Source organism: Pelodiscus sinensis, chromosome 7, assembly GCF_052426305.1.
Source record: "Pelodiscus sinensis isolate ZL-2025 chromosome 7, ASM5242630v1, whole genome shotgun sequence".
Taxonomy (NCBI): Eukaryota; Metazoa; Chordata; order Testudines; family Trionychidae; genus Pelodiscus; species Pelodiscus sinensis.
Genome location: NC_143058.1, coordinates 72,864,625 through 72,892,111, shown reverse-complemented (window position 1 = coordinate 72,892,111; position 27,487 = coordinate 72,864,625). Strand labels below are relative to the sequence as shown.

Sequence of the window (27,487 nt, the reverse complement as noted above, 5' to 3'; positions counted from 1 at the left end):
CACCACCTCCTCCTCCTCCAGACTGCTTTGGAGCCCTGTCAGGAGCTGTGTGGAGCCTGGCTGGGACACTGCAGGGTGGGCAGCACTCGGGCTCAGCCGGTGTTGGGACTGGAGCAGAGGCTATCCGCGGTGCTATTTTTAGTACCATGGTCTGGGTCCCCGCGGGCGGTCCTGGGTCCAGTTGGAGTCAAGTGGCAGCCCCATGAGACGCATTCTAGCCGGGGCAACCTCCCCGGAATGGGCCTCGTGCAGCTGCTGCTTGACTCCAGCTGGAGCTGGGCCTGCCTGCGGGGACCTGGACTGCAGTACTAAAAATAGCCCTGCAGGGGGCCTCTGCTCCACTCCCAGCATATGGTCCTGCCCTGAGCCAGCTGGGGCCGGGCCCATGGTACTACAAATAGCGCCGCAGACAGGCTGCAATCTCACAAAGGGCTTTCCAGGGGCACGCACCACAGGAGGGGCGGGGCTAGGGGAGGCGTGGCCACTGAGGCAGACGGCGCTGTCCTTCGGGCCGGCAGCGGCAGGCGCTGGGGTGGGCGGAGCCAGGAGAGGCTGCCAGCCCCCCCCCCGTGGTCACTCGCTGCCTCTAGTCTCAGCCCCGAGAACCGCCCCAGCCAGCCGCGTGACATCCGTACTGCGCATGCTCCGTGCTCTGGGCCGGCCCCGGAACGGTTGTGCGGAAGGCTGCGAGCTGCGGCCGGAGCCGATTAACACGGGACGCCGAGTCCGTCGGCGAAACGCTCCCCCCTGCCCCCCCGTTCCAGGCCGCGCGGTACCCAACGGCGGCGCAGCGCAGGGCGCGCGATGTCGGGCTTCAGCCCCGAGCTGATCGATTACCTGGAGGGGAAAATCTCCTTCGAGGAGTTCGAGAGGCGCCGCGAGGAGCGCAAGAGCCGCGAGAGGAAGGTAGGGGGGCGGGGGAGTGAGGAGCCCGGCGCCTAGGGGGGGCTCCGGGGGTGTGTGTGTGTGTGTGTGTGGCGCGCGCATCGCCCCCCCCCCCCCTTCCCGCCTCCAGCCCTTCCCGCTGCCTCCCGGGCGTCGCTGCGGTGACTCCACAAGCAGGGCCCGTGCCCCCCCCCCCCGTGCGTATGGGCATCGCCACAGGGGCTATTCGGAACGTAACTGCCGCTAGCGAGCGGCCCGCCAGGAACGGTTGTTTAAGATACTTGGTAGATGGGGACTCGTGGACGTCGCCACGTTTCCGCCAAGCCAGGGCCGCTATTCGGCGCGGGGAGCCCGAGCAGGTGTCTAGCTGTGAAAGGACATAGGCGTCCCCGGCAGGGGTGCTGCAGCATGGGGGGTGTTCCAATGGGAGATGCCCACGGGGGGACACTTTTGTTCACTTGGCTGGTTGGGCCTCATTGTAGCGTGAGGATGTGGGAGCCGTGACGTACATTCCGGTGTATTTCAAAGCAAACGATGTACCTCAGGATACGTCTGTCGACACTAACGTAGGACGACAGAGAATAGTCACAATTCAAACGCTCTTTACGCAGGCAAGCATAGAAGCGACGAGGAGTCCTGTGGCACCTTATAGACTAACTGAAGTGTAGGAGCATAAGCTTTCGTGGGCAAAGACCCACTTCGTCAGATGCATGTAGATGCATGTCTCATTGCATATTTATTCCTGCCTCTGGAAATTTCCACTACATGCATCTGACGAAGTGGGTCTTTGCCCACGAAAGCTTATGCTCCTACACTTCAGTTAGTCTATAAGGTGCCACAGGACTCCTCGTCGCTTTTGCAGATTCAGACTAACACGGCTACCCCTCTGATACGTGCCTTAATGGAATATCTGTTCCATCAATAATGCAAAAAGCCGGAAACCAATATTCTAAAGGCCAGTAATTAGAAGCAGTGGTGGAACAGTAGAATTAAGTCAGCAGTTGTATTACAGGCCTTGTGATTAATTGTGTTGATATCGGTAGGATGGAGAAAGTGTACCTACTGAGGACAATACAGATGACCCAGATGCTCCATCTACATCTGGAAAAGGATCTGGTAAATCCAGGGCCCACAGTGAAACAGAAGGTAATTAAGTGAAAACATGTGAAAATCACATTAGAGTCATAGAACCATAGAGCTGGAAGAGACCTCAGAAGGTCATCAAGTCCTGCCTCCTGCTCATTATTTTGTTATTGAAAGCATGGATTCTTTGATAGGTGACTTTTAAAAACAGTTTACAGTTGGCATACAGTATGTATGAAATGTTTTATCTCCTACATATCCAGGCTTGAAACTGAACCGGGGGGTGCCCTGTATCTCAAGAGGTAGGCTCAATCAAACACAGGGCTGAAATAGGGAATGCTCAGCAACAGCGTTCCCTGTAAAATTTTCCATCCGTGAGCAGAGTGAGGTTTTGCCTTGTGCACTAGCAATGAGATCACGTGCACTTGTTTTGATGTGTGCTACCCACCAGTAGCATTGCTCCCCAGGAGACTCTCCCCTACCTCTTGGGGAGAAGGTGAGACATGTCTCCATGCAGAGGGAAGCTGCTTCCAGTGCCCAGGGTGTATAGGGAGTGAGATGCTGGGGGTGGGGCAGATGGTTGGGGGCTCTTAGGGGTAAAAGAGAGGTGTGGGATAAGGATGTTAAGTATCAGATAATTGACTAATCGAATAGTTGATGCATTTTGCATTGACTATTCAATTAGTCGATAGGGTGCCTCCACCTGGCGTCACACTCCTCGCAGCATTCAAAGGCAAAAGCGCTATGTGGAGCCCGGGGTCAGCTGGGGACTCTCCCGCTAACTCTGGGCTCTGTGCGGCACTGCTGCTGTGAAACGCTGCGGTAGCGTTTCAAAGCGGCAGCACCACATGGAGCCCAGGGCCAGCTGAGGAGTCCCCAACTGATCCTGGGCTCCACACAGCACTTTTGCCTTTGAATGCTGTGAGGAGCCTGATGCGCAGCTCCCCATGGTGTTTCAAAGCAGCAGCTCCTCATGGAGCCTGGGGTCAGCTGAGGAGTCCCCATCTGATTGCAGGCTCCACGCAGTGCTGCTGCTTTGAAACACTGCGTGCAGCCTGGGTCACCCCAGCTAGCCCCAGGCTGCAATGCGGCTTTTCAAAGCGGCAGCACTGTGTGGAGGCCAGGGTCTGGCCCAAAGCTCCATGCAACTCTGACGCTTTGAAGTATCCCCTCTTTTCTCTCCTTGCCTTGCGGTCTCTATCTGACACAGGCAGCAAAAGGGTGGGGGAAGCGACTAGTCAACTATCCTGTTGGCTATCTTATAAGCATTTGCTTATCGGATAGTCGACTAGATGACTAGTCCTTCACATCCCTAGTGCAAAGAGATGCAGGGGGCCTCAGCACTAGGTGCAGCTGCACCACAGCCCGGCTTCAGCTTTGGGCGGCCGCCATGCAGCCTTCCCAGGGAGCAGTTGGGAAGTCAATTTGGGGCCTTGAACACAGCTCCAACCCTGGGGACGGAATGGAGCTGGCCCCAGCCATTGGAGCAGCCTCCTCACCACACGGCCCTGGTTCCCACCATGTGGCCCCCCCCCCCGAGCAGGTCCCTGACTGGCCCTGACCCCGACCCCCTGAGCCAGCCCTGGTGCCCAAGCAGGTGCTCCGAGCTGGTCCTGGCCCTCCAAGTAGGTCCCCTGAGCTGGTCCCAATCCGGCCGCCAGAGCAGGCCCTCCCTCCCCCCGCCATGCAGAAGGTCCTGGCTCCAACTGCTGGAGCAGGCCCTGGCCTCAACTGCCTCACCAGTGGCCCCCACTACTACGTTGCCTCAGCCGCTCCCCTCCACAGCAGCCTCCCTACCACCCCGCCTCTCCTGACCCTAGCCCGGAGCAGCTGCCTGCCATGCTACTCACCTTCCAGCAGGAAGGTGAAGCCTGCTGCGTGGCTTTGCTAAGTAGGTGGGCGGGTGGAGAATTTTTTGTGTGCAGCCGCGCAGGTGCGCACCTTAGCAGGAATTATGCTCAGCAACAATAACTGCAGTTCCATCCATTCTACTGACAGTATTGAGACCTGACTTAAACATCAACGCACACGTTCATCAGAATGTTGTAAATTGGTTCTGATTCTCTTCAAGGAGAAACAACAGATGGGGTCAGTAAATCTGTCCACCGGGTCTTTGCTTCCATGCTTGGGGAAAATGAAGATGAGGAGGAGGAAGAAGAGGAGGAGGAAGATGAAGAGGAAGATGAAGAAACCTCTGAGCAACCGACCGCGGGAGATGTTTTTGTATTGGAGATGGTGCTTAATCGAGAAAACAAGAAAATGATGAAAGCAAGTATTTACATTTAAAAATCTTCATGTAGTATGCACAGTGAATAAATGTTTTCACTAACATCATTTTAGAAACATAATGACTGAAAATGTTATACATGATGTCTCTTGAACCATTTTAACAGTTCGATTTGTTTTCATGTCTGTATATTTGAAAAGATTCTGGCTGGTCTCTAGGACGGTTTGTTGAGTACACTTTATATAATTCCTTGTATTAGACATTAATTCAGGTCTAAATTTTTAATGGGGGACCACTCCAAGATTTTGGCAAGTGGTCAAGGGCCACACTTCTGTGGAGGGGGGTGGAGGGTTTGGGACAGAGATTGGGTGCAGAAGGGAGCTTGGGGTAGGGGACTGGAGTGCAGGGTGGGGCATGGGGTCTGAGAGGGAGTTTGGGTGAAGGAGGGGGTTGTGATCTGGGGCAGAGGTTTGGGGTGCAGGGTCCAAGACGGGTTAAGGGTGCAGGAGAGGATTCTAGCCTGGGGGAGGTTCTCTAGCAGGGGGTGCAGGGTCTGGGACGGAGTTGTGACCTGGGTGAAGGGGGTGCAGAGAGTTTGGGTGGTGATGTTGGGCAGGTGAATTGGGTACAGGGTCAGGGAGGGAGTATGGGTGCAGGAGAGGATTCTGGCCTGGGGGCTGGGTGCAGGAGGGTGTGCAGGCTCTGGAAGGGAGTTGTGACCTGGGAGAAGGGGGGAAAGGGGAACAGAGGATTTGGGTGGAGGCCTGGGGCAGGCAGTCGGTGGGAGGGGGAAAGGTGTGGGGTGCCAGAGGCAGGTTCCCAGCCAGCAGCCCTGCTGGAACCTGAGGCTGACTGCTGAAGTCTGTCAGCTGGGCGCTCCATGTGGGCATAAGGGGGGGCGAGAATAAGTCACATACTGTCCGAGGCCTCAGCAAAATTTCCGTCGACGGAGCCATGTAGATTTGTTGTTTTGGCAAAGGCAAATGAAGCCGCGATTTAAATGATCGCGGCTTCATTTAAATTTACATGGCTGCCGCGCTGAGCCGACAAACAGCTGATCAGCTGTTTGTCCGCTCAGCGCGCTAGTCTGGACGCTCCCCTGCCGACATCAAAGCCCTTTGTCGGCAGCCCCGGTAAACCTCATCCCACGAGGAATAATGGGGCTGCCGACAAAGGGCTTTGATGTCGGCAGGGGAGCGTCCAGACTAGCGCGCTGAGCGGACAAACAGCTAATCAGCTGTTTGTCGGCTCAGCGCGGCAGCCATGTAAATTTAAATGAAGCCGCGATCATTTAAATCGCGGCTTCATTTGCCTTTGCCTATGTGTCTAAACTACATGCCCAGACACAGCCTTATTGTACAGCTACTTTAATCACACAGACTCCTTATTATGTTGATCAACTTGTCTAGTAATCTATAGCTTCTTACAGTAATCCACAGTACCTCTCCATGGACATCATCCAATGGTATCAGTAAAGTTAATTAAGATAGCTAGGTTTTTGCCAAGCAGTAGCTTTTTAAAAATTATCAGTTCACAACATCATTTATTTTGTCAGAACTCCGTCTCTTCTCATAATATTTTGTCTGCTACCTTTCTCATTGTATTCAGCATCATAGTAGCCAATACTTTGCCTAGGATTAATAGCAGTTTAATGCCTCTCCAGTGCTCACTGAATAAGAGCATTCTTTTTCGGATGGAATGCCTCATTTATACCATCTTTGCAAGCTTGTGAAACTTGTTCTTTTGCTTGTATTTCAGTATAGAGTTTTATAGGCTGCTCAGTCAGCACTCTCCCCCCTCCCCCTTAGTACCTCTGCTTGAAGACTGTCAACCCCAGGAGTTTTCCTTTGTTTAAGGTGTGTGCTGGCTGTTTTGATTTCATTGAGAGTTATTTGTTCTATTTCTATAATGCCCATATTAGCATTGGCATTTCTTTCAAACCTGTGCATGATTGTCAGCTCTGGACAGTTTAATACGTAATGGAAACGTTTTTTCCATTGTTTGTTTGGATTCATTCATTTTCAACATTTTTTCCCTAAGAGTCCCTGGTGTTGTCTTTCACTCTTTCATAGAGGTGTCTGAAGTTTCCCTTCTATTCTGATGCTTCTGCCTCTGTAGCCTTCTGAGTCCAGGAATTTTTATCACTGCTATTCTGTTATCCTGTCTTCATGATCTTTTTGCAGTTATGCTATAATGTAGCTACTAAAAATAATGATCTGACTCCCTAAAAGATGATGCCCATCTATTATGAATAGACACATAAACATCTTTGATAGTCCCATGTATCTGGTGATTTCCATGTGACTCTTCTCAGGAAATGCCTGTCTTCCATTTTTAGGAAGTTTGTGACAGAGATCCAAGAGCCATTCCTCATTATCAGTTTGGATGCATGGCACTTCTGTGCCCATCACTCCTTCCCAGACAGTAAAGCTGTTGCTGATTTGTGCATTAAAGTTACCTGTCATCAATGTGATGTCATGGTTAGACACATCTTCCAAAACTAGTTCATCAGTTCTCCATTTCACTGTTGCCTGTTGTGATAAGTGTGTTCCATGTGTCTATTCTTGTGCATTTTGTCAAAGAGTTGTAGTCTTGAGATGTTAGCTTTCTTTGGCTGTCATTAAGGTTGTCATTCTTGGGTTTTGAGTTCCAAGTGCACCTACTGTCATCAAGTTTTGTTGCAGTAAGATGTCATCCAACTACATCCCAAATGCAGCCAGAGCCCTCCTCTTTTATCTTAAAACTGCTCAAAATAAGTGCACAGACACTGGTTAAAGAGTAGGCGAGTAACTCAAATTGGATTTTAAACTTTATAAATGAATATTGGGATTATGCAGTGAGCTACCAAAATTAGGTCAGACACATGTGTCACTTGTACTGAAATGTAAAATATTTCATATTTAACAACAAATAATTAGAGATGTAATTGATTACTTTTGAATTTGAACATAATAGAATCGGGCTTAACATTTGACCAGTTTAAAAATAATTGGACGATTGGTCAAATATTGTAATAGCAAAACATTGTTAAATATTTTTGAGCACTAATTTATAAAACAATATAAAAAAAGTGAAGGTTTATGATCTTCAGTAGGCTTAGTCTTAGATGCTTATGCCTAATTACAAAACACAATTAATTACTTAACTGTATTTTAACTCTTGAAAAATGCAAAACACAATTAAATGAATAAAAAGGAAAGCATGGCTCCCAGATGTAATCTAAAAGGTAGAGGCTACCACCTGCATCAAGGCAGTTTTACTAGAATATTTGACAATGTTTGACCATGGTCAGATAGGTGTTCAAACTGACATTGCTTGACTGGTCAGTTGATCAGCTTGCCAAGCCTATTATGGGATCTTTCAATATGTTTCTAATACCATCTTTCAATTTAGGAGAAGAGGCCTCGCAGTAAACTTCCTCGAGCCCTGAGAGGCCTCATGGGAGAAGCTAACATTAGGTTTGCCCGAGGGGAACATGAAGAAGCTATACTTATGTGCATGGAAATCATAAGACAAGGTACTTCAGTATGTTGTGGGAGTGTGTGAGACTTTAATATACCAGTGATCTAAAGGAGTAAGGTTTATATGGAATTGATAGTATCCATCAAGGGAACTGTAAACATAAACCTTATTGCTTCATTTAGTATAAAGTATTGCAGCATCAGGAGCTCATCTATTTGTAAATGGCCATATCATTAATTTGGTATTCGAAATACTACTCGTTCATCTCTAAGCTCTTTCAGTTAATTTTTTTTTAAACAAACAATAAGACCCTGATCCTGCAAAATCTTATACCCTTGCTTAGCTGTAAGTACTTACGTTTCATCAACTGCAGAACTAGTGTCTAAATGGCTTGCAGAAATGATTTGCTTAGTGGATAAAATACTGTATAAGGTTGTAAGTTAGTTTGTTTCATTACACATAAGATGAATTGGGAGATTGTCAGAAGGTTTCTTTGTTTTAACAAATTAATTGAATATTTCGTATACTTCTTATATTCATTATTTGTTGTCAGGTTTGTTAAAAGTTTAAAAGCTAATGAATGTTTTTGTCTTTAATAGCTCCTCTTGCTTATGAGCCATTTTCTACTCTTGCCATGATCTATGAAGACCAAGGTGATATGGAAAAGTCATTGCAATTTGAGTTGATTGCAGCCCATTTAAACCCTAGTGACACTGAGGAGTGGGTTAGACTGGCAGAAATGTCTCTAGAACAGGACAATATTAAACAGGCCATATTTTGCTATTCAAAAGGTAATGTAATGACTATTTTTACTATGCTTTTGTTTTAGTGGTTAATTTTATCTAGCTTTCCAGTTCAGTTTTCTGTTCACTGATTTTGTGATAACCTTGTTTAAATGGATTTGATCTTTGTGTATATGTATATCTCATTCTACAAGATCTGAGGGTTTCTCCTTCTTACTTAAAATGTATGGGTGTATTAAAAATCGATGGATGATTGAGCAATCCCTTTTGCTGTGTTTTGGGAGAAGATAAGCAATAAACTTATACATATATAGTACGTACATTAGCTACTTCTTATATACATATTGGTACATTAGTAGATAATGCACATACTAGATAAGTCTATTGGATTTTTGAGTGTTATAGGAGACCTTTCCTCAGGTGTCAGATATAGTTTTCTGTATTTTTTTATCTTCTAAGATGATACTGACACGTGCCAAGTGCTTTATCATGCATCATTCAGGTGGATAGTCAAGCAAGTATAGTGAACCCATACTTGAGTTTGTCTAAGGACATGTACAGTACTGATTACTTTTTGTTATTGTTGTAGCTTTGAAGTATGACCCTACTAATGTGCGTTATCTGTGGGAGAGATCAAGCTTGTATGAGCAGATGGGGGACCATAAAATGGCAATGGATGGCTATAGACGTATCTTAAATCTTCTGTCCCCTTTTGATGGAGAACGCTTTATGCAGTTGGCCAGGGACATGGCGAAGTAAGTTAGCTTTGCCAATGGTATAACTTGATTTTCCAAGATTGAAAAACAACTAATTAATTTAAGCTTATTTCCTTTGCCTGTTAGAAAAATAATTGGAAATTTCTCCCTGTGACTTCGTTGGCTTTTAAAATACAATGCTGTTTCTGCAGAACCTAGTTTGTTCCAGAACCATACCTGAAATTGGCCTGAAGCCTTTCCTGGGCAGTATTACCTAGCCAATAACTTGCACTAAAATCAGCTGTTTGATTTATTGTGTGCCTCAGTTTTCTCATCTGCAAAACAGGCTAAGAATTCCTTACTCCATCACACAAAGGCCTCAGCCAGGCTAATTCTGTTATAACGTAAAGCCCTTTGAGATCCATGGAAAAGAGGTGGTGTATATATGCACATAGTGTTGTAATATGCTTAGAGTTTGAGCAGAGAGTACCTTAATATAATAAAGCCTTCAAACTTGGTTATTGAAAACCAAAAGCAGGAGAAAACTTCTTTAAAAACCCAATAAAAAGCAAAACATGTAAGAGAAAATTTAATGATAAAACCAGTTCACCAAAATGGTAAAAAATTGCCACGAGATTGAAAAAATCTGTTCCTTTTCACTTAAATTTAAAAAAAATTGACCAGCTCTAATAAAAATGCTCCTAAGGAGGAGAACACAAATGAAAGGGACAAGGGAAAAAGTGTTCAAAATCCGTAGGGTTTGCTGAGCCTTTTAGTTCAGTAGCTTTCATAATATGTGTAGCATTGAAAATGGTCCCTAATACCTTATACCTATATTTTTATAGGAGTTACTATGAAGCCAATGATGTCACATCTGCAATTGAAATAATGGAAGAAGCCTTTACTAAACATCAGAGCCTCATTACCATGGAAGATATTAATATAGCAGCTGAATTGTATATCTCCAACAAACAGTATGACAAAGCTATGGCGGTATGAGAATGAAATGTTTTTATGTCAGGTTTAACCATTCTGTATTCTTTGGATGGACAGACTTTTTGTCTTGAAGTTTTTAAACAATATAACTTTCTAGTTTTGTGATAGTTCAGCAAATCATATAAGTTAATATTCATTACTCCAGTCTGTCAGTGAATTAGCACTGAATTCAAATCGAGTTTATTCAGTAAGAGGCAATAGAAGTTGGATGTTGTTTCTTGGAGAAGGTTTTAAAAATGTGATTTTTCTTCTCCTGAGGTGGTATTGATCTCAGTAGTCTGATGATGCCAATGATCATTCATAGTTTAGGGCAAGAAGGGTCCATTAGGTCCTCTTTCTGGCCTATAGTACATTACAGGTCCTTATACTCTTGTGTTGAGACTAATAAATTATGCTTTAGTCAAACACTAGCAGAGTTTGGCTAAAGAATATCTCTCAGAAAGACACCCAATTCAATTGGAAGACCTCAAAAGATGAAGAATATGCAAATCCCTGTGATAGTTTGTTGCACTGATTAATCACTCCCTCTTAACAATTTGTCCTATTTCTAATTTGGATTTGTTTGGCTTCAGCTTCAAGCCATTGGTTCTTGTTATACCTTTTTCTCCCTAACTGAAAGAGCCCGTTAGTACCTATTTTTTCACCATGAAGATATTTAAACACGATAATCAAGGCACCTTTTCTTTTTGGTAAGCTAAACAGATTGAGCCTTCATGTCTCTTATGCAAGACATTTTCTCCCACTCTTTTTATTGCTCTTTTCTTTACCTTCTCCAGTTTTCAACATTCTTTTTACAACGTGGAAACAAGAATTGTAGAAATTTATAGCAGTTTCAGTCTTATCTCTGCCATTGGCAGAGGTAAAATCACCAGCCTGCTCCTACTTGCTGCTACTCTATAAAAGTCTAAATATTTTACATCAAAACAATTTCTGTACTTTAGATGTTCAGACTCTGGAAAAAAATGGAAGAACTTTGTACAGGTTGGACCTCCCAGATCCAACATCCTCAGGGCCTGAACAGTCCCAAATGAGGGATTTTGCCTGACCAAGGGAGCTCAATTCCAGCCCCTCTGCTGATGGATTTCGGGCTCTCCTGGGGTTCATTAGCACACCTGGCTAGGTGCCCCTTTGGGCTCCATGTCCCCATCTGGCTCCTAGCTCTGGCAGCTGGGTTCCCTGCCCCCGGGGCAGCGGGGCTTCTGCTTCCCCGACTGGGCTATGCTACCGGGTCTGGCCCCAGCCACTGGGCTCTGCATTGTTGGCTCCACTGCCAGCCTTGGCCAGGCTCACCGCTTCTCTCCCCTGTTGCTCTTTGGTCTTGCAGCATCTGTGGTCCTGCCATGTTGCTAGACCCGAGACTCCCAGACCACAAAGGTTCAACCTGTATTAACTATTTTTCACATAAGTTACTCTGTCAGTGACCATGTTTTGAAGTTGTTCACCTAAAATAGTTATTTTATGGGGGCTGACTTTATTGTTTCTAACAGGACATGACTTGCTCTTCCATTTGTAGGTTATTACAGATTTTTCAGGAATTGTAGTTTCAAAAAAAGGGACTGAAGAAGGCACTTCTGAGGAGAAAAAAGGTAAGTGGCAAACAAGCAACTAGTAGGAAGTCATTGTCAGTATAATATACCATTGCCCTCTTGGTGCATGGTCTTTTGATCTATTCAATACTTCTAGATTTTTCTTGAAAAGAAACATGGTCTGTTAAGCTTTTTATAATTAATTTTTCCCCAGAAAGCCACTTGGCCACTTTGATGTGGTGAGTTAAATTGCTAAAACTCTCACTGAGGTTTTTAGATCACATGATTTACTTCCCTTGGATAGGTTTTGAAAAACAACTAATCACTTTAATAGCATTTTGACTAAAATATCTGTCTTTATACTAAATGGGATAAAACTAATGATATTCTTTATAAATCCTACTTGTGCAATTACAAATTCAGTACTTGCATGATCCTGGCACACTTGTGAAAATTTGCTTCCTGATGAAAGCAATTGTTTGGTTCTGAAATGTCTGCCATGCTTTTAAGCAGTTTAAGCTGAAAAATGATTTTTTAAATTAAACAAACAAACCTTAGCTTGAGCTAATAGTATTTGTCTGTGGCTGAGACTGGTTTGGCAGTGAAGTCCAAACCAGGTAAAATATAAGCCTTGGTCCTGCACTCCTTTTTCAGGCAAAACTCCTAAAAAATCTTTTCATTACTAAACGTATATGAGGAGAAAATTTATTATGGATCATAAAATAAATGCAGTTTATTATGCAGTGCCATATAGTTATTAGGACAAACTTGTACAATGCACTAGGAGCTTGCTTTCCCTTTTCCCCATCTCTCTGCCTGTTAAAGCCCTTGTCATTGTGCTACCATTGGAAAAGATGGCCTGCTTTTCCGTAGTTAACAAAAAACTACTAATGAAATGTCGACATCAGACTAAATAGTTGGGTTTGCTGAAAACTGCTAATGAGTTTCATTGGTTCTTTGTTTCCTTTCACACGTGACAGATGTTGTGGCTGTTGTAGAGATTCAGGAGAGTCAAGTGGCGGTGATTGACTACCAAGATTTTCCAGCTGAATCCAGCACTGTTTGTAAGCAATTTAATTCTGAATCCAGTGTAAATGTGGCAGCTCTTAAAAAAATTAAAAATCAGAAGCATAGCAGGGGGGGAGGGGAAGTGGGTGGGAGCTGGTCCCCCTGCTGTGCCTCTGCCTTTTAAATGTATTAAGAGCCTGGTGGAGCAGGGTTAAGAGCCCCAAGAGCTAACGCTGCTTTGGCTCTGCAGTTTTCCCCTTATCGAGTAGCTGATGGAAATTACATCGAATACTTGATTAACTGATTACATGCAATTTAACATCCCTCCTGGGGGCAGTGACGAGTAGGGCAGTTTAGGAAGGCTTAATGAAAGGAGGAGAAGAAGGGGCACTGAGGACTCTGGTGCTTACTGTACCCTGCATGCTGCAGAACTTTCAACTACTGCTGAAGTCAGTAAAAATTGATGGTACTTAGTACTCTTCAGGGTTAGGTGCTTAGGTCATGAGTAGGAAATGTCTTCAAATATCAGGGGCAAGAAAGAAGTGAGTCAAGTAGGGCCTGATCAAACACTCATTGAATCAGTAGAATGATTGAGTTCCAGGGAAGTCAGTGGAAATCAGGACCGTAGGGAGAAATGTATTGAGCAAAAAGAGTATAATAGAAAGGTGTGGAGGCTGTGGTGTCACTGTTGAAAGCTGTAGTTTCAGAACTAAGGGTTGTCTTTTTTTTTAGCTGAGGAGAAAGTTAGCTGTTCTATACCTGATGGAGTTCCAATAGACATCACAGTAAAACTAATGGTGTGCTTGGTTCACCTGAACATCCTAGAGCCTCTCAATGTAAGTAAAAAATTTGATAAATCTGTGGTAATTTTGGCAAATCACGTAATGAGGTGTTTTCACCTTCTTGTGAATGAGAATTTCAATTTGATAGTATGAGAATTTCAATTTGATAGTATGTTTTTTTTACTGCTCCTTTTCTAAAATGGCTACAAAGGTAGGAAGGTCATCGTAACAGCACTACAAAAGGCATATAGGGTGGATTTTAAAAATCATAATATAGTTTCAAGTTCTTTCACATACCATCCTAATGGAGCCTTTGACAAGGTATTTGTATGTGAAGTTTGCCTTCCCCTGTCAGAGCCAAAATAACATCGTTCTTTTAGGGCAGGGTTGGAGAACCGTGGTTCTGGTTTTTTTTTTTTTTTCAATCAGGAGCCATTGACTCTCAGGGAAAAAATCAATTGTGGGTCATGCACAGCCCCATCGGGGGCAGAGCATGGTAGCTTGGGTTTTCCCTCTGTAGCGGACAGAAATGGTGCTCAGAGCTCCAGCCCCTGCAGGGGGGCATAGAGGCTCAGAGTGGGGCCAGAAATGAGGGGCCCAGGGTACTGGAGGAGGTTCTGGGCTGGGGCAGGAGTTGAGGTGCAGGAGGCTCTGGATGGGGTGCAGGCTCTGGGAGAATGGTCTGAGGATGAAGGGTTTGGAGTTCAGGAGGGGGCTTAGGACTGGGGCAAGGGGTTAAGGTCCGGGTGTGAGGTCTGGGAGGAAGTTAGGGTGCAGGTGGGGTTTCCAATCTGGGGTAGAGGTTTGGGGTGCAGGTATGGTCTATGAGAGGGGGTTCCAGTCTGGGGCAGTGGATTAGGGGCAAGGGCTCCAGGCTGCCATTGCTTACCTGAGACAGCTACCTGCCTGACCTGGCCTCACGCTGCTCCCCGAAGCAGCCACCATATCCGGGCCCTAAGTGGAGGGGCCTGGCGGCTGGCTCTGTGTGGTGCATATTATCTGCACCCACAGGCATTGCCTCCACAGTTCATATTGGCCAGATTGCCTGGCAATGGGAGCTCTGGAACTAGGGCTGAGGGTAGCATGCAAGGCTTTCTTAATCTTCCCTGCACCTAGGGGTATTCTGGAGTCTCTGGCCCACAGAGTGGAGATTTGCCTCAGGCTGGATGAAATTAAGCAGTGAGCCGCGTTTCCATCCCTTATTTAGGGGTCTATCCTGAAAGTCTAATCTAATTTTTTTCCCTTTGAAATCACATAAAAGGAAGGGTTCAAGTGTCAGGATGGACCAACTATGCATGTTGTTTCCGCTATTGAATAGAAAATGTAAATAGTCTGTTGCCCTCTTCATTTTAAAGGACTAGGTCAGTAATTGTTTATGTGGCTGGTCTTAGTTATTTCATTTTTACTTGTGTGTTTTGTTTTGTTTTGTTTTGTGTTTTTTGGAAAGTCCCTTTTGACCACTCTAGTGGAGCAAAATCCAGAGGATATGGGGGACTTGTACCTGGATGTTGCAGAGGCTTTTCTGGATGTTGGAGAATACAATTCAGCACTACCACTCTTGAGTGCCCTAGTTTGTTCTGAAAGATACAACTTGGCTGTAGTTTGGCTCCGGCATGCAGGTAACCACAGTGCAGTACTGCTTAACACTTCTGACTGTAGGGTAGAAACTCACTTCCATATGATGCTACAGTTGGACCTCTCTGGTCCGGCACCCTTGGGACCTGACCAGTCCCGGATAAGGGAATTTGCTGGACAAGGGGAGATTCCCTGACACCAGCCCTTCAGCCCACTGCCCCTCCCTGACGCTAGCTCCTTGGGCTGCCCCAGTCCCCCAGCTCTGCTGCCTGCTGGGTGGCACTTGACCCCGGCTGCGCTGCTTCTGCTGGGCTGCCGTGCCTCCATCCTGGCTTCCCCTCTTGGTGCCATGGCCAGGTTTTCCTTCCAGGCAGCTGTGGCTGCAGCCCCAGCTCCACTGCTGGGTGGCACATGTCCCTGGCCGTGCTGTTTCTCCTGGGCTGCTGCGGCCCCGGCCTTGCTTCCCCTCCCAGGCTACGGCGGGACCTCTGCCACTGCGCAGGGTATTATTGCCCTGCTGCCGCCCAGGCTGACATGGCCGTGGCCAGCCTTCCCCTTCTGTGCTGCCATGGTCCCGGCCCTGCTGCTGGGCAGCGGGCAGCCCCAATCATGCTCCATCACCGCCCTGGCTGCTGTGGCCCCGCCACTACCAGACTCGCGGGGCTCCCAGCTGCTGGCCCTCCGGCTCTGGGGCTCTCTCATCCGGGAATGTCCGTGGTGATGCCGGACCATGGATGTTGCTGAATGAGCGAGTCCCAATTAAGGGAGGTGCAACCTGTGATTGCATTCGGGTGAGGTTCGTGCCTTAAAAGCCTGAAACTGAAAGGTGCTTTGCAGTGCTGAGCACCATCCTCTCCCCCTGACCTTAGGCCATTCGTTAAGAATGTCTGAACATTGATGGAGAGTTCATATGATAAATTGTCATACATGTCTATCTGACCCTTGTTCCTTGTGTAAGAGAGCTCCCTCCAGTGTGTCCAGAAATGTTCAGATTGATTGAAACAATGAAGAGCGTTGTTCACATTTCTGTTCGTGGTGATTACTGAAACATGGTGGGGTTTTTCCTTTTGAAGATTCTGCAAGTTAAAGGACACTGTTATTCCACAGGCAGAAGATACTGCATTGAGAGGTCCTATTTTTAGTAATATGTGCTCAGTGTAGCTCTATTTGTGGAGCACAATGAAAACCTGTGAGACACAAAACTAGTCACACTCGCTTCTGTCATAAGAGTGTATTATATTTGTTGGTTTTATTCCTAGAGTGCCTAAAAGCCTTGGGATACATGGAACGTGCTGCAGAGAGTTATGCCAAAGTCGTTGATCTTGCCCCACTGCATTTGGATGCAAGAATTTCACTTTCTACACTTCAGCAACAACTGGGCCAGCCTGAGAGAGCTCTGGAGGCTTTGGAACCAATGTATGATCCAGACACACTGGCACAAGATGCTAATGCTGCCCAGCAGGTAGGTGAAAGGCTGTGCACTGTGGGGTTTTCCCTTCTTCTGCGTCTTGACTCTCTTGTCCGCAGTTCTGGTGTACATGATTCTGTTATGGCAAGAATTTATTGCTAAATGCATTTTTTGGTACATTTTCTCCATGGCCTTTAAAGTCATTCTTATATATTCTGTAAATGAACTTCACAGATTTTAATGCCAGTAAGTGATGCCAGTTTGACAGTATTGGAAACTGTGGTCTTTCTTACTACAGTTTTCTAAAAATTACTTTCTTTTTTGGTACTAATATAAAACTAGCAGCTGAAAAGTCGTGTTTTTATAAACACTAAGTGTAGGTCGTGATAGTTTATGACTTAATTAACTCTGCTCAATGTTGTCTAGGAATTAAAGTTACTGCTCCATCGTTCAACGCTGTTGTATTCTCAAGGCAAAATGTATGGCTATGTGGACACTTTGCTTACTATGCTAGCAATGCTATTAAAGGTAAGTTCTTGTAGCCAAGCTTTACTGAATGTGACCAAACATGTCCTGTTTAGCCCTACTCAAAAGTATAACAAATCTGTAGAAATGATTGTAAGAGAAGTCTTACATATGCAATATCATGGTTTAATATGCCTTTAACATCAGCTGGTACCCCTGAGTCTTTCAGAGGTGTTCCCATCACAACCTCTAGGTACCTTTTTAGAAATAGGCCATTAATTTTTAATAAAAATTGTTGTTTTACTATTGTATGTGTTAAACTACTCCTGTGTCTTCTTTAGAACTGCCTATTTGTACATGACCCCTTCTTTCTTATTGGTATTTTCTCAAGTATTTTCATCTGGTGTGTTAAATGAAATATTCGTTGGGATCTTTACAGGATGATTTCAATATTGTTTCAAGTTCTGCATTATTCCTGACTGCATAGAACAATTAGAACATAGAATCATTTTTTAATCTTTGTGGTAGACAGTATTGTGCTTCATGTATAGCTCCTGTGAATGATCCTTCTCGTTTGGATAGCTCAATCTAAACAGAAGCATAAAACAATGCTAAATATCGTAGCCTACGTCTACACTGGCACCCTTTTCCGGAAATGCTTAAAACGGAACAGTTTTCTGTTATAAATATTTCCAGAAAAGCATCCGTGGCCAATGTAGATGCGCTTTTCCGGAAAAAAGCCCCGATCGTCATTTTCACGATCGGGGCTTTTTTGCGGAAAAGACTACTGTGCTGTCTACACTGGCACAGTTTCTGGAACAGTTTTTCCGGAAAAGGACTTTTCCCCGAACAGGAGCAGCATAGTTTTTCTGGAAAAACACTGACAATTTTACAGTAGATCGTCAGTGCTTTTCCGGAAAAGCAAGCGGCCAGTGTAGACAGCTGGCAAGTTATTCCGGAAAAGCAGCTGCTTTTCCGGAATAAGTGGCCCAGTGTAGACAGAGCCTACGTACTGTTTGTGAACAGTTGTCAAGTATGCTGCTGCTTGTTATGGGATAACTGATCTGACAGCTGCTTTTGAATACAGCTAGAGCAAGACATACTGGCAACAAGATGTACAGGCAGTCCCCGGGTTACATGGATCCGACTTACATTGGATCCCTACTTACAAACGGGGTGAGGAAACCCCGCACTAGCTGCTTCCCCCCAGCAGACCAGGGAGACGCGGAGCGGCTTTTCTCAGCAGACACCTCAGCTTGAGAATAAAGGACTGAGGGAAGTGAGGTGTGGGAGAATAAAACTGAGCTCTGGAGAAATGTTTGGCTAGAGTTTCCCCTACAATATGTACCAGTCCCGACTTACGTACAAATTCAACTTAAGAACAAACCTACAGTCCCTATCTTGTACGTAACCTGGGGACTGCCTGTATTCGGATAATCAGAACCTTAGAATTTTTGTTCTTCATATGTTTTCCAGGTAGCAATGAACAGAGCTCAGGTGTGTTTGATATCTAGCTCCAAATCTGGGGAGAGACATCTTTACCTCATTAAGGTGTCTAGGGATAAAATCTCCGATAATGATGACCAAGAGACAGCAAACTGTGATGCAAAAGGTAAAAACTTTAAAAAATATTATTTAAATTTTCTACATACCCAAAGAATCCTGGAATTATGTTACATGCCAAATCCTCCTTCAGAATTACATGATTTTATTATGTCTGTTTCACCCTCATGCTTTGTTCATGCATTGCCTAATTTAGGCCCTTTTCCTACAGTCTTTACACTTGAAGCCAAGCAAATAACATTCACAAGTAGGGGACACTTGAATGAGTAAAACTTGAAAAATCTTTTTATGAATATGAAAGCGAGTATGTTAATGAAAGTTACTTCTATTGAGCAAAGCTTTGCCGTGAGCATTGGGACTACAGAAGCCTATATTGATGGGATTAAGAAAATCATGTTTTCCCTTCACTTTCAAGTAAGCTAATCTAATGGAAGAACCAGACAGTGTATTCGGTACTGTTGCTAAGGGAATAATAATAATTCGCTTTAGGAATACAAATATTTAAAAACAAAACAGAATATACTTTGTTAACCAGCAGACTCTGTTAACCAGCATTGCCCCCAGCTGGATAACAAAGCTGGAAATTAATAAAGTGCTGGATGGGCTGCTGACTCCGCTCCTGGGAGGAGACCGGCAAGGACTAATTTGTTATCCGGCACATTCAGTTAACTGGCAACCACCATTCCCCCTGACTACTGGATAACAAAGCTTTTGCTGTACTTTTTCCCAACCTGATTGAAATGGGACTGATTCAGACTTTGTAGTCATTTAGGATCAGCAGGTGAATGGGGAGGTTTTTAATGTGTGTTTATGTAATATTATTAGAGCAGCTTGAATTGCTGTTTTACATTCCCTGGAATTCTGAAGTTCTCACTTTAATGATTAAGGGTTAGAGTTTAAAAGCCTTGAATTTAATAAATTATGTTACGAAAGATTTCAAATACCATTGAAACATTCCACCCTTAATGCAAAAGACTATCAATTTAAAAAACAAATAAAAGCTTAGGTTGAAGTTTAACTAGTGTGTAAATTTTTAGCCCCTTTTTAAGGCTTTGATTTCTTTGACTGGTTGATTTATATTAATATTGTAGCAATATTTGCTGTGCTCACGAGTGTTCTGACGAAAGATGACTGGTGGAACCTCCTTCTGAAAGCTATATACTCTTTGTGTGACCTTTCCCGCTATGAGGAGGCCGAGCTGCTGGTGGATTCCTCATTAGAATATTACTCATTTTACGATGACAGGCAAAAGCGCAAAGAGCTGGAATACTTTGGTCTTTCAGCTGCAATTCTGGACAAGAACTTCAGAAAAGCTTACAACTATATCAGGTGAGAAGTAGTGGGCTGTGGCTGATCACAACATTGTGTTTTATAATGGTCTGGATAATGATTTCCATTGAGATTGCAGTTTCATTGCTGAGAGCATTTGCTGTGGATGTAAAATACTGAATTCCTGAATTGCACTTGGGCTGACCTTTTGTTTCTAAGAGAAACAGAATACTTATTTACTTTCAGGTTGCCTTAAAAACAGATATATTGAAACTGGGGCTTTTGGGTGTCCTTTAACTGCAGAGCCGTGTAATGCAGTAGGCTAGCTCTGTGTGCTAAGCAACTACTTGGTCATTTTGATGAAATTACTCTGTGAGCTTTCTTATATCAAGTTTGTCTTTCACTGATCTAACAGTCACTTCTGGGAAGTCCAAAGTGAAAGAAGAATCTAAAAGCAAATCATAGCTCATATAGCTTCCCCTACACCCTATTCACTCATTGATTTATTGCATATTTACTTACAGTATAGTCAATACATCTTTTTGCTCACATTTTAGGATAATGGTAATGGAGAATGTTAATAAACCACAGCTCTGGAACATCTTCAATCAAATCACCATGCATTCTCAGGATGTACGACATCATCGCTTTTGTCTTAGGTTAATGCTGAAAAATCCTGATAATCATGCACTGTGTGTCCTAAATGGGCACAATGCATTTGTATCTGGCAGTTTCAAGCATGCTCTTGGTGAGATTAACAAGTATGACATTTGGGGGGGGTGGGGGGGGGGTGAAATGTTAATGTCCTGTACTTATTTTTACCATCAATTATCTCGTATTTTGATTATATTTTTAAGGTAGAATGAATGTGTCCCTTTAGATAGGAAAAAATATTTATTTCCTACTTCAATAAATGAAGTACAGTTCTTAGTGGCATAGACATTTTTATACTATTTAACCATTTGGTAGCAGAATATTTTAGTATTACTGAATGGACTAGTTTATGAAAACTAGGTTGGCAATGTTTCAATGTTTGGTTTAAAAGATATATAATATACATGATTTAGAAGTTTTCTAACTAACCAGTAAAAATGAAAATGAAATGATTACACTAAGAAGAAAACAGGCCAATTTCATCAGCAGTCTATGACAATTGTGAAGTTTTTAAGTTTGTTCAAAGAAATATCGCAAGGTTAATTTAAAAATTTGTCATCAGCCCATGCAAATATATTTACAAGCAATACAGTTAAAATGAACAAGAAGTTGCCATCTTGCCAGACTTCTTACATATATTAGGATAGTATAATTTCAGGATCTGATCACTGTCATGCAAAGTGCAAAGGTGCAAAACTAGTTTGTTTTCAGCATGTAAGAGAACTCAACATCCTTGTTGGCATTTTTGTAATTTTCAGTAGAGTGACCAAGGACTGGAGCTTGAATCCACCCTCCCACCCTTAGAGTGGGTTAGTAGTACCTGCAGGTTAATGTCGAGGCACATGGGAGGTGGTGAAGTGAGGGGGTTGCATCGCCATTAGCCATGTCTTATCTGTATTGTCAATAACCATAAGGGATCCAGAATTCTCAAAGTAACTATTGATTTTTAAATGCCTCCATTTTTAGGTGTCTAACTTGAGACTTCAAATAGGCCTGACTTTCAGAAAGTGATAAGCACCCACTCTCTGAAAATCAGATGTCTTTAAAGAATCAAAAGTTGGGCACCCAAAATTACCTCGTTCTAAAGTCTTGGGTGAGATCCCTGTCCTGTTGAAGTTCATGGGAGTTTTGCCATTGACCTCAGTGGAATTAGTATTTCACCCTTCTTAGACTTCTAGGCTGACTAATATCGTTCTCAGCACTAATATTAAAAAAAAAAATGTGCAGACTGAACCTTTTGAAGTTAAAACCTATGTTCAAGTGCTATTTTCTGTATAAAAAGACAGTAGGGAGATAAGTTTTTCTCTCGACAAGGCACTCAGTGAGAAACACTGACAGTGTTCTGAAGTATGGTAGTCTTTACTCTCTTATCTAACGAGTATTAACCAGACTTTAAAAGAAATATTCAGGAGAGACCTAGATTTTGTTGTTGTTGTTGGTGTAAATCAGTTTATACCCTCTGGGGAACTGGCCTGTGAACTGTATAAAAATAGTTAATTTCACCGTTTTGTTCATTGTACACATTTCTGACATACCATTTAACTTCTTTTCTGGTCTTAAATAGTACAGATCTTTATTATAGGTTGAACCTCTGGTCCAGCACACTTGGGACCTGACTGGTGCCAAACCAGCACATTTGCTGAACCATGGGCGCATTAGCAACACTTCCACTGCTTACTGGGCTGTTAGAAGACATTTAGGGGTAAATTAGAGCTAAATAATAGCACAGAACACCGAGAACCAGGACTGCTGCCTCTAAACAAACTTTATGGGAACTTAGGCCACGCCCATGATCAGTGGCCTAACTAAAATCATGCTGGACCAGAGAGTTCAATACTAGAGAGGTTCAACCTGTAGTGTAAATCCTTTGTTTTTTTTTTAACTTGCTAGAAAGAATCACTCCTTTCCTGCTTTGGTGCAGTTATTTTGAAATCTGATTCTCTTTCTTGTTTCCTTCCTTTTTTCAGTTCATGCTTCCAAAAAAGTGTTGGGGTTTTTGAAAAAAATGAAATGCATTTTTAGAGCAAGTGTCAGATCATTTACTCCTTTTTCTCCTAGGACAATATGTGCAAGCCTTCCGTATTAACCCAAATGAACCTCTGTACAGCCTTTGTATAGGCTTAACTTTCATCCACATGGCCTCTCAGAAGTATGTGTTAAAAAGGCATGCTCTTCTGGTACAGGTGAGTTGTTTTGTTCTCCTTTGTGCACAGCATATGATGTCATTTAGCTCTGGCTTGGCTCACACAATTACAGCTCTGACGCTCTATTGATTTAGGGTAGGATTTTCAAAACCCTCCAAGTACATTAGGAGCACATGTCCCAGGGACAATCAGTTTGTGCTCTTAAGTCACATCAGTTCATGAAAAATCTCCCCTTTGTGAATAAAAGCAATTATGTTCATTTTGTTTCTGTGGCAAGGCTATATTTGCATCTATTTAGGCAATTGCCGGGTATTGGTGAAAATATTAATTTCAACTTTACTAGCTTTAGTACGGGTATTTTTATTCGTCTGAAACTTTGTGCTGGAAGTGAAGCATTCACTACTCTGCTTTTAAAAACAAGAATCCCTCACCCAAACAAGGAGCAGGAACACCACGGTTATGTCTACATTCGCGGCTTCTTGCGCAAGTATGGCCATTCTTGTGCAATAATCTGCAGAGCGTCCACACTGCCTGCCCACTCTTGCACAAGGAAATTTACAGTACAGCGTGGTAAGAGGGCTTCTTGCGCAAGATCTACGCTCTTTTTTAACAGGTGTAAGCCCTCTTGCACAGGAGCTCTTGCACAAGTGGGCAGTGTGGACGCTCGGCAGGGATTTCTTGCGCAAGAAAGCCCGATGGCTAAAATGGCCACCAGAGTTTTCTTGCGCAAGAGAGCGTCCACACTGCCATGGATGCTTTTGCGCAAAAGCACAGTTTGCACAGGCAGTGTGGACGTTTTCTTGTGCAAGACTTCTTGTGCAAGATGTTCTTGCGCAAGAAGCCGCGAGTGTAGACATAGCCCACCTGATCAAGTTGGCCACACCTGATCTAAGCTTCCTATCTCTGTTCCTCTCAGTCTTCTTTTAAGTATATACTTGAAAAAGTCACCTTCTGATGATGCCTTTCTTTTTGGGTCCCTGCTTTTCTCATTTTGTGTTCACTCATGTTGAGGGTTTTTAATCTTTTTGCTTGATTTTTAGCTTGTTTGTCCAATACTTTACCCAGACAATGACATCGTGGTGACCCTGATTATCATGAGTAGCTGCTAGAGTCTGTGTTAATACCTTACCCTGGAAGGCGCTATTATCAATAGCATCTGTGGAAATCAAGCCTTCTGATTACTGCAGAGGGAGCACATTCGTGTCTGACATCAAAATGAGACACAACTCTTGTCATTAGAGCACAGTCGTTTGTGTTCCATTTTCTGCCTCTTCCTGAACCCAGTTTGATTTTTCCCGAGACTCTTTCAGTTGAGAGAGAGAGAGAAACAGTTTGGTGAATTTTCATCTGAAATTGAATGAGTTTTCCTTGGGAGGTGATACTGGTCTTAGTAACACCATTCAGCATTATAGTACTGCATTAGCTAATAAATGCTCATAGCAATGAGCAAGGCGGGCAGATATACTCTCTTTCATCTTATAGATGAGAAACTGAGGCACATAGGTTAAATGACTTTCCCAAAACTACTCCATAAGTCAGTTGCAGAAGTGGGGACATTTGATATTTTTTATTGGGCAAGTGGGGGGCCCAGAGGAAGAGGAGGGGAGAGCAAGGGGAGCTACTAAGATGGGCAAGAAGGGGGGGGGGGCAGTCAGCTCCCAGCTGGGAAGGTTCCTACAGCAGTTTCTCTTTGCTCTTGGTGCCTCATACCAAGATCTTCTTCCTCTCCTTCCCCATCCCCATCTAGACGGGATCTTGTGGAAAATAAGCCCTTTTCCGGAAGATCCCTTATTCCTGCTTTCAAGTAGGGCTTATTTTCCGCAAGATCCCGTCTAGACTGGCGCTTTTCTCCGGCAAAACCCCGAGCCGGAAAAAAGCGGCAGCTATGTTCATGCAAATGCCGTGGGGGATATTTAAATCCCCCATGGAATTTGCAATTCTGAAGTGTCTCATTAGCATCCCTTTTCCGGAGAAGGGTGCCAGTGTAGACACAGTCCAGGAGTATTAAGCACCTGGGCCTCCACCCCCGGTTCTACTCTCCTGGTAGAGCTGAAAGTAGTTCCTAGTTTGAGGACTTGTCCTCATTCCTGAAGCTAGTATTCATTAGACATCTCTTCACCTCGATGCTTGTAATCACTTGTTGCAAATAGTCAAACTAAAAATGACTTTTCTTCCTAGTACTGCTTTATATTTTTGAGCTACAATGTTCTGTAAAGGCGTACGTAGTTGGAATAATTTTGGAAAAGAGACTGAGGCTATATATTACCAAGGACTCTGCTGTTTAAAGCCTGTCTTTTAATCAGGACAAAACAGGCACATAAGAACCAATGTAAAACAAAGTAGAGAATAATGAATCTTTTAGAACAGAAGGCTTATCTATTAGCTAAACCTCAGGATGGGGAATTACAAGTTCTAGCTCTGCCAGACTTGGGTTCCTGTTGGAAAACTCTCATTGACTCTGTAGAAGCATGATTTTGTCTTTTTATTGAGGACTGACCATTACTTTAGCCTTAGCTGTTTGTTCCTGTCCTTTCTTTTTTGTAATTGGCTAGTTGGCATATTTTAATCCATCCACACTGTTTGCAGGAGCTTTATAGGTAGCACTGGGCTTTGGAAGGGAATGCATTTGTGTTCCAGAAGCAGTACTATGATGTAGTAAGGCTTGAAACTAGAAAAGACTGTATTTTACAATGTTTCCTTTAATGCCATGAAAAGAAGAGATCTGAAAGAGTAATTCAGATTCATTTGGGGCAGGTTCAAATTCACATGTAGCTAAAGAACATGAGTGAGCAAGTGTTTAAAAAAAATAACAAGAATTGGTGTTCTAAAGAGTCCTATGTGTTTTGTGCATAGGGTTTCTCTTTCCTTCACCGGTACCTTGACCTCCGTGGACCATGCCAAGAATCTTTCTATAACCTAGGTCGTGGCCTTCATCAACTGGGACTATTGCATTTGGCCATTCATTATTACCGAAAGGCACTTGAGCTTCCCCCTCTCATCCTAGAGGTATCATATGGTTAAAACATTTGAATTATATAAGTAAAATCAGATTAGCATTACTATTTTAACCAGAAGTAAAATCAGTGCACATTAGCATCTGTAGTTTATATTTCCATTGAATAACCCCTACTATAATGTTTGTCAATTTTATTTTATTATCTGGCTGGTGGTAGCAACTGCAAGAAAATGAAGAACTTAGCTACCTGAATAAAGAAGTGTATCTAAGCACCATTTTAAGTCAGAATAATGTTAACTATAATTGGCATTTTCTCTATTTCGAGTGTGAAGATTTAATATACAGAATTCCAGTGTAACTATCTTATGTCATGGGAATGAAATGAGTAGCTAGATAAAGACTTGCCTATGTGTATTATTACACTGATTTTTTTCATGTGTTTTAAGATAATTTATGGTATGGCATCTATGCAAGCAAGCAAATGATTGTTTTTTAAATTCTTTCAGGGAATAGAAGCTGACCAGACAGACTTGCGAAGAGATGTTGCCTTCAATTTGTCCCTAATTTATCAGAGTAGTGGAAATTTAAGAATGGCTCAAAAGCTATTGTATACATATGGAATTGTATGATGGACTTTGTGGCACCTGTTTATGACTAAGAGCCTGCTAGGAAAATTCTATTTGTCATTTCCTTTGTAACATTGAGACTCTCATGCGTTACACGTCAATGGAGAGATCTGTTAAAGATATGTACATATATTTTTCTAAGCTGATCCAGATGGGATTGGATCAATGTTGTAACAATTACTGTATATAGTTTGCTGCCTGAACTTTTCAGCTGTTTTTTTTTTTTCCCCCTATTTCCTGGAAGAGCAAAATGCCCCATTAAAAGCAAAATGCAACAAGAAGGCTTCTGTGAGCAGATTCTCCAGATATACTTGGATGTTGTTTCAGCACATTATTGATACATTTTTGTGAAGCTTCAGGTTGGTGCTGGTATGCAGAATTTTCAACTGAATAAAGGACTAAAAATGACACATTTGAAATTTTAAAAAAAGTAGTATTTAACTGGTTTCTGATACAATTCCATTCTGGTGCTAGATTATATTTGCCATGTATTGTATAAAAAAAGAAAATGGTTACTTACTGCTTATGACTGTTATTTGAGATGTGTTGCTTTTGTCCATTCCATGTAGGTGTGACCACAGTTGCCAAACGTGGGTAAAACCTGTCCCGTCCTCTCTGAAATGGTGGACCATGGTGTCTGTGAAAAGCGTCTTACCCCAGCAGCCCAAGTGAAATGTGGAGACAGCAGCTAGGTGAACATTGATGGAAGAGGATGACAGCCCCTGGATCCTGAGATCAAAGAGGTAGTCCAGGATCAATAGGACTGGAGTGTCCATGGGACACATGCCTTGCTGAGCAGCCTAGATAGAAAAATGCTTCCCTTTGGCTAGGTAAGTGGAGGGCTTTCTATTCTCTAGTAAGAGCTCCTGCAGTTGTTCCAAGCACTGCAGCTCCAGAGCTGTCACCCATGGAGCTTCCACGCTATGAGATGCGGGGACTGTAGGTTTGGATAGCGGAACCTGCTGAAATCCTGCATTATCACCTCCAGGTACGGGGAAGGGCTATTGGCCTCTCGCTGGAGAGGATGATCATTGATGTGAACCAATGCTGCCTCAGCCATGCCAGCACTATGAGGCTGAAGGAAGCTCTGAACTCTCATACCCTCAGGATCACCTTGTGTACCAGAGGAAATGGGGGTAATATGTAAAGCACTGGGACGGCATTCCACAGTGCCCCATGGAGAAGCAGACCCAGGGACTCCTTTCTGTTCTGGTGAGTCTCAAAGAGGTCCAGTTGGGGAAATCCCCACCTGTGGAAGATGTGGAGGGCAACGTCCACCCTGAGGGACCACTCGTGGCTCGCAAAGGACATGCTGAACTGGTCCATGAGGGTGTTCTGGGTCCTGGAAAAGGAGGAGGCTATTGTTTAAATACTCTCTCTGAAACTGATCCCAGAACCAAAGGGCTTCAAAATACAAGGG

At 43.6% G+C, this 27,487-nt stretch overlaps 1 protein-coding gene across 1 annotated transcript; it reads left to right on the top strand.

Annotated features, from left to right (window-relative positions):
* The first annotated feature begins 483 nt into the window (after window positions 1-483).
* GTF3C3 (general transcription factor IIIC subunit 3) lies at window positions 484-26,185 on the top strand. Its single transcript, XM_006117908.5, has 19 exons — window positions 484-906; window positions 1,929-2,031; window positions 4,040-4,236; window positions 7,589-7,712; window positions 8,257-8,448; window positions 8,990-9,155; window positions 9,941-10,088; window positions 11,605-11,677; window positions 12,598-12,681; window positions 13,358-13,461; window positions 14,855-15,026; window positions 16,242-16,444; window positions 16,817-16,918; window positions 18,332-18,467; window positions 19,510-19,747; window positions 20,245-20,435; window positions 22,400-22,524; window positions 25,339-25,491; window positions 25,948-26,185. Exons 1-19 carry the CDS (start codon window positions 805-807, stop codon window positions 26,068-26,070), a joined length of 2,736 nt encoding a protein of 911 aa, XP_006117970.2. The 5' UTR covers window positions 484-804; the 3' UTR covers window positions 26,071-26,185.
* The last annotated feature ends 1,302 nt before the right edge of the window (window positions 26,186-27,487 follow it).

Excerpts from the sequence above, each read along its gene's own strand:
- GTF3C3 (XM_006117908.5), top strand. The coding sequence starts at position 805 with ATGTCGGGCTTCAGCCCCGAGCTGATCGATTACCTGGAGGGGAAAATC. Across the intron at positions 10,089-11,604 it reads AGTATGACAAAGCTATGGCG|GTTATTACAGATTTTTCAGG; the intron begins GTATGAGAATGA and ends TTCCATTTGTAG. Across the intron at positions 11,678-12,597 it reads CACTTCTGAGGAGAAAAAAG|ATGTTGTGGCTGTTGTAGAG; the intron begins GTAAGTGGCAAA and ends CACACGTGACAG.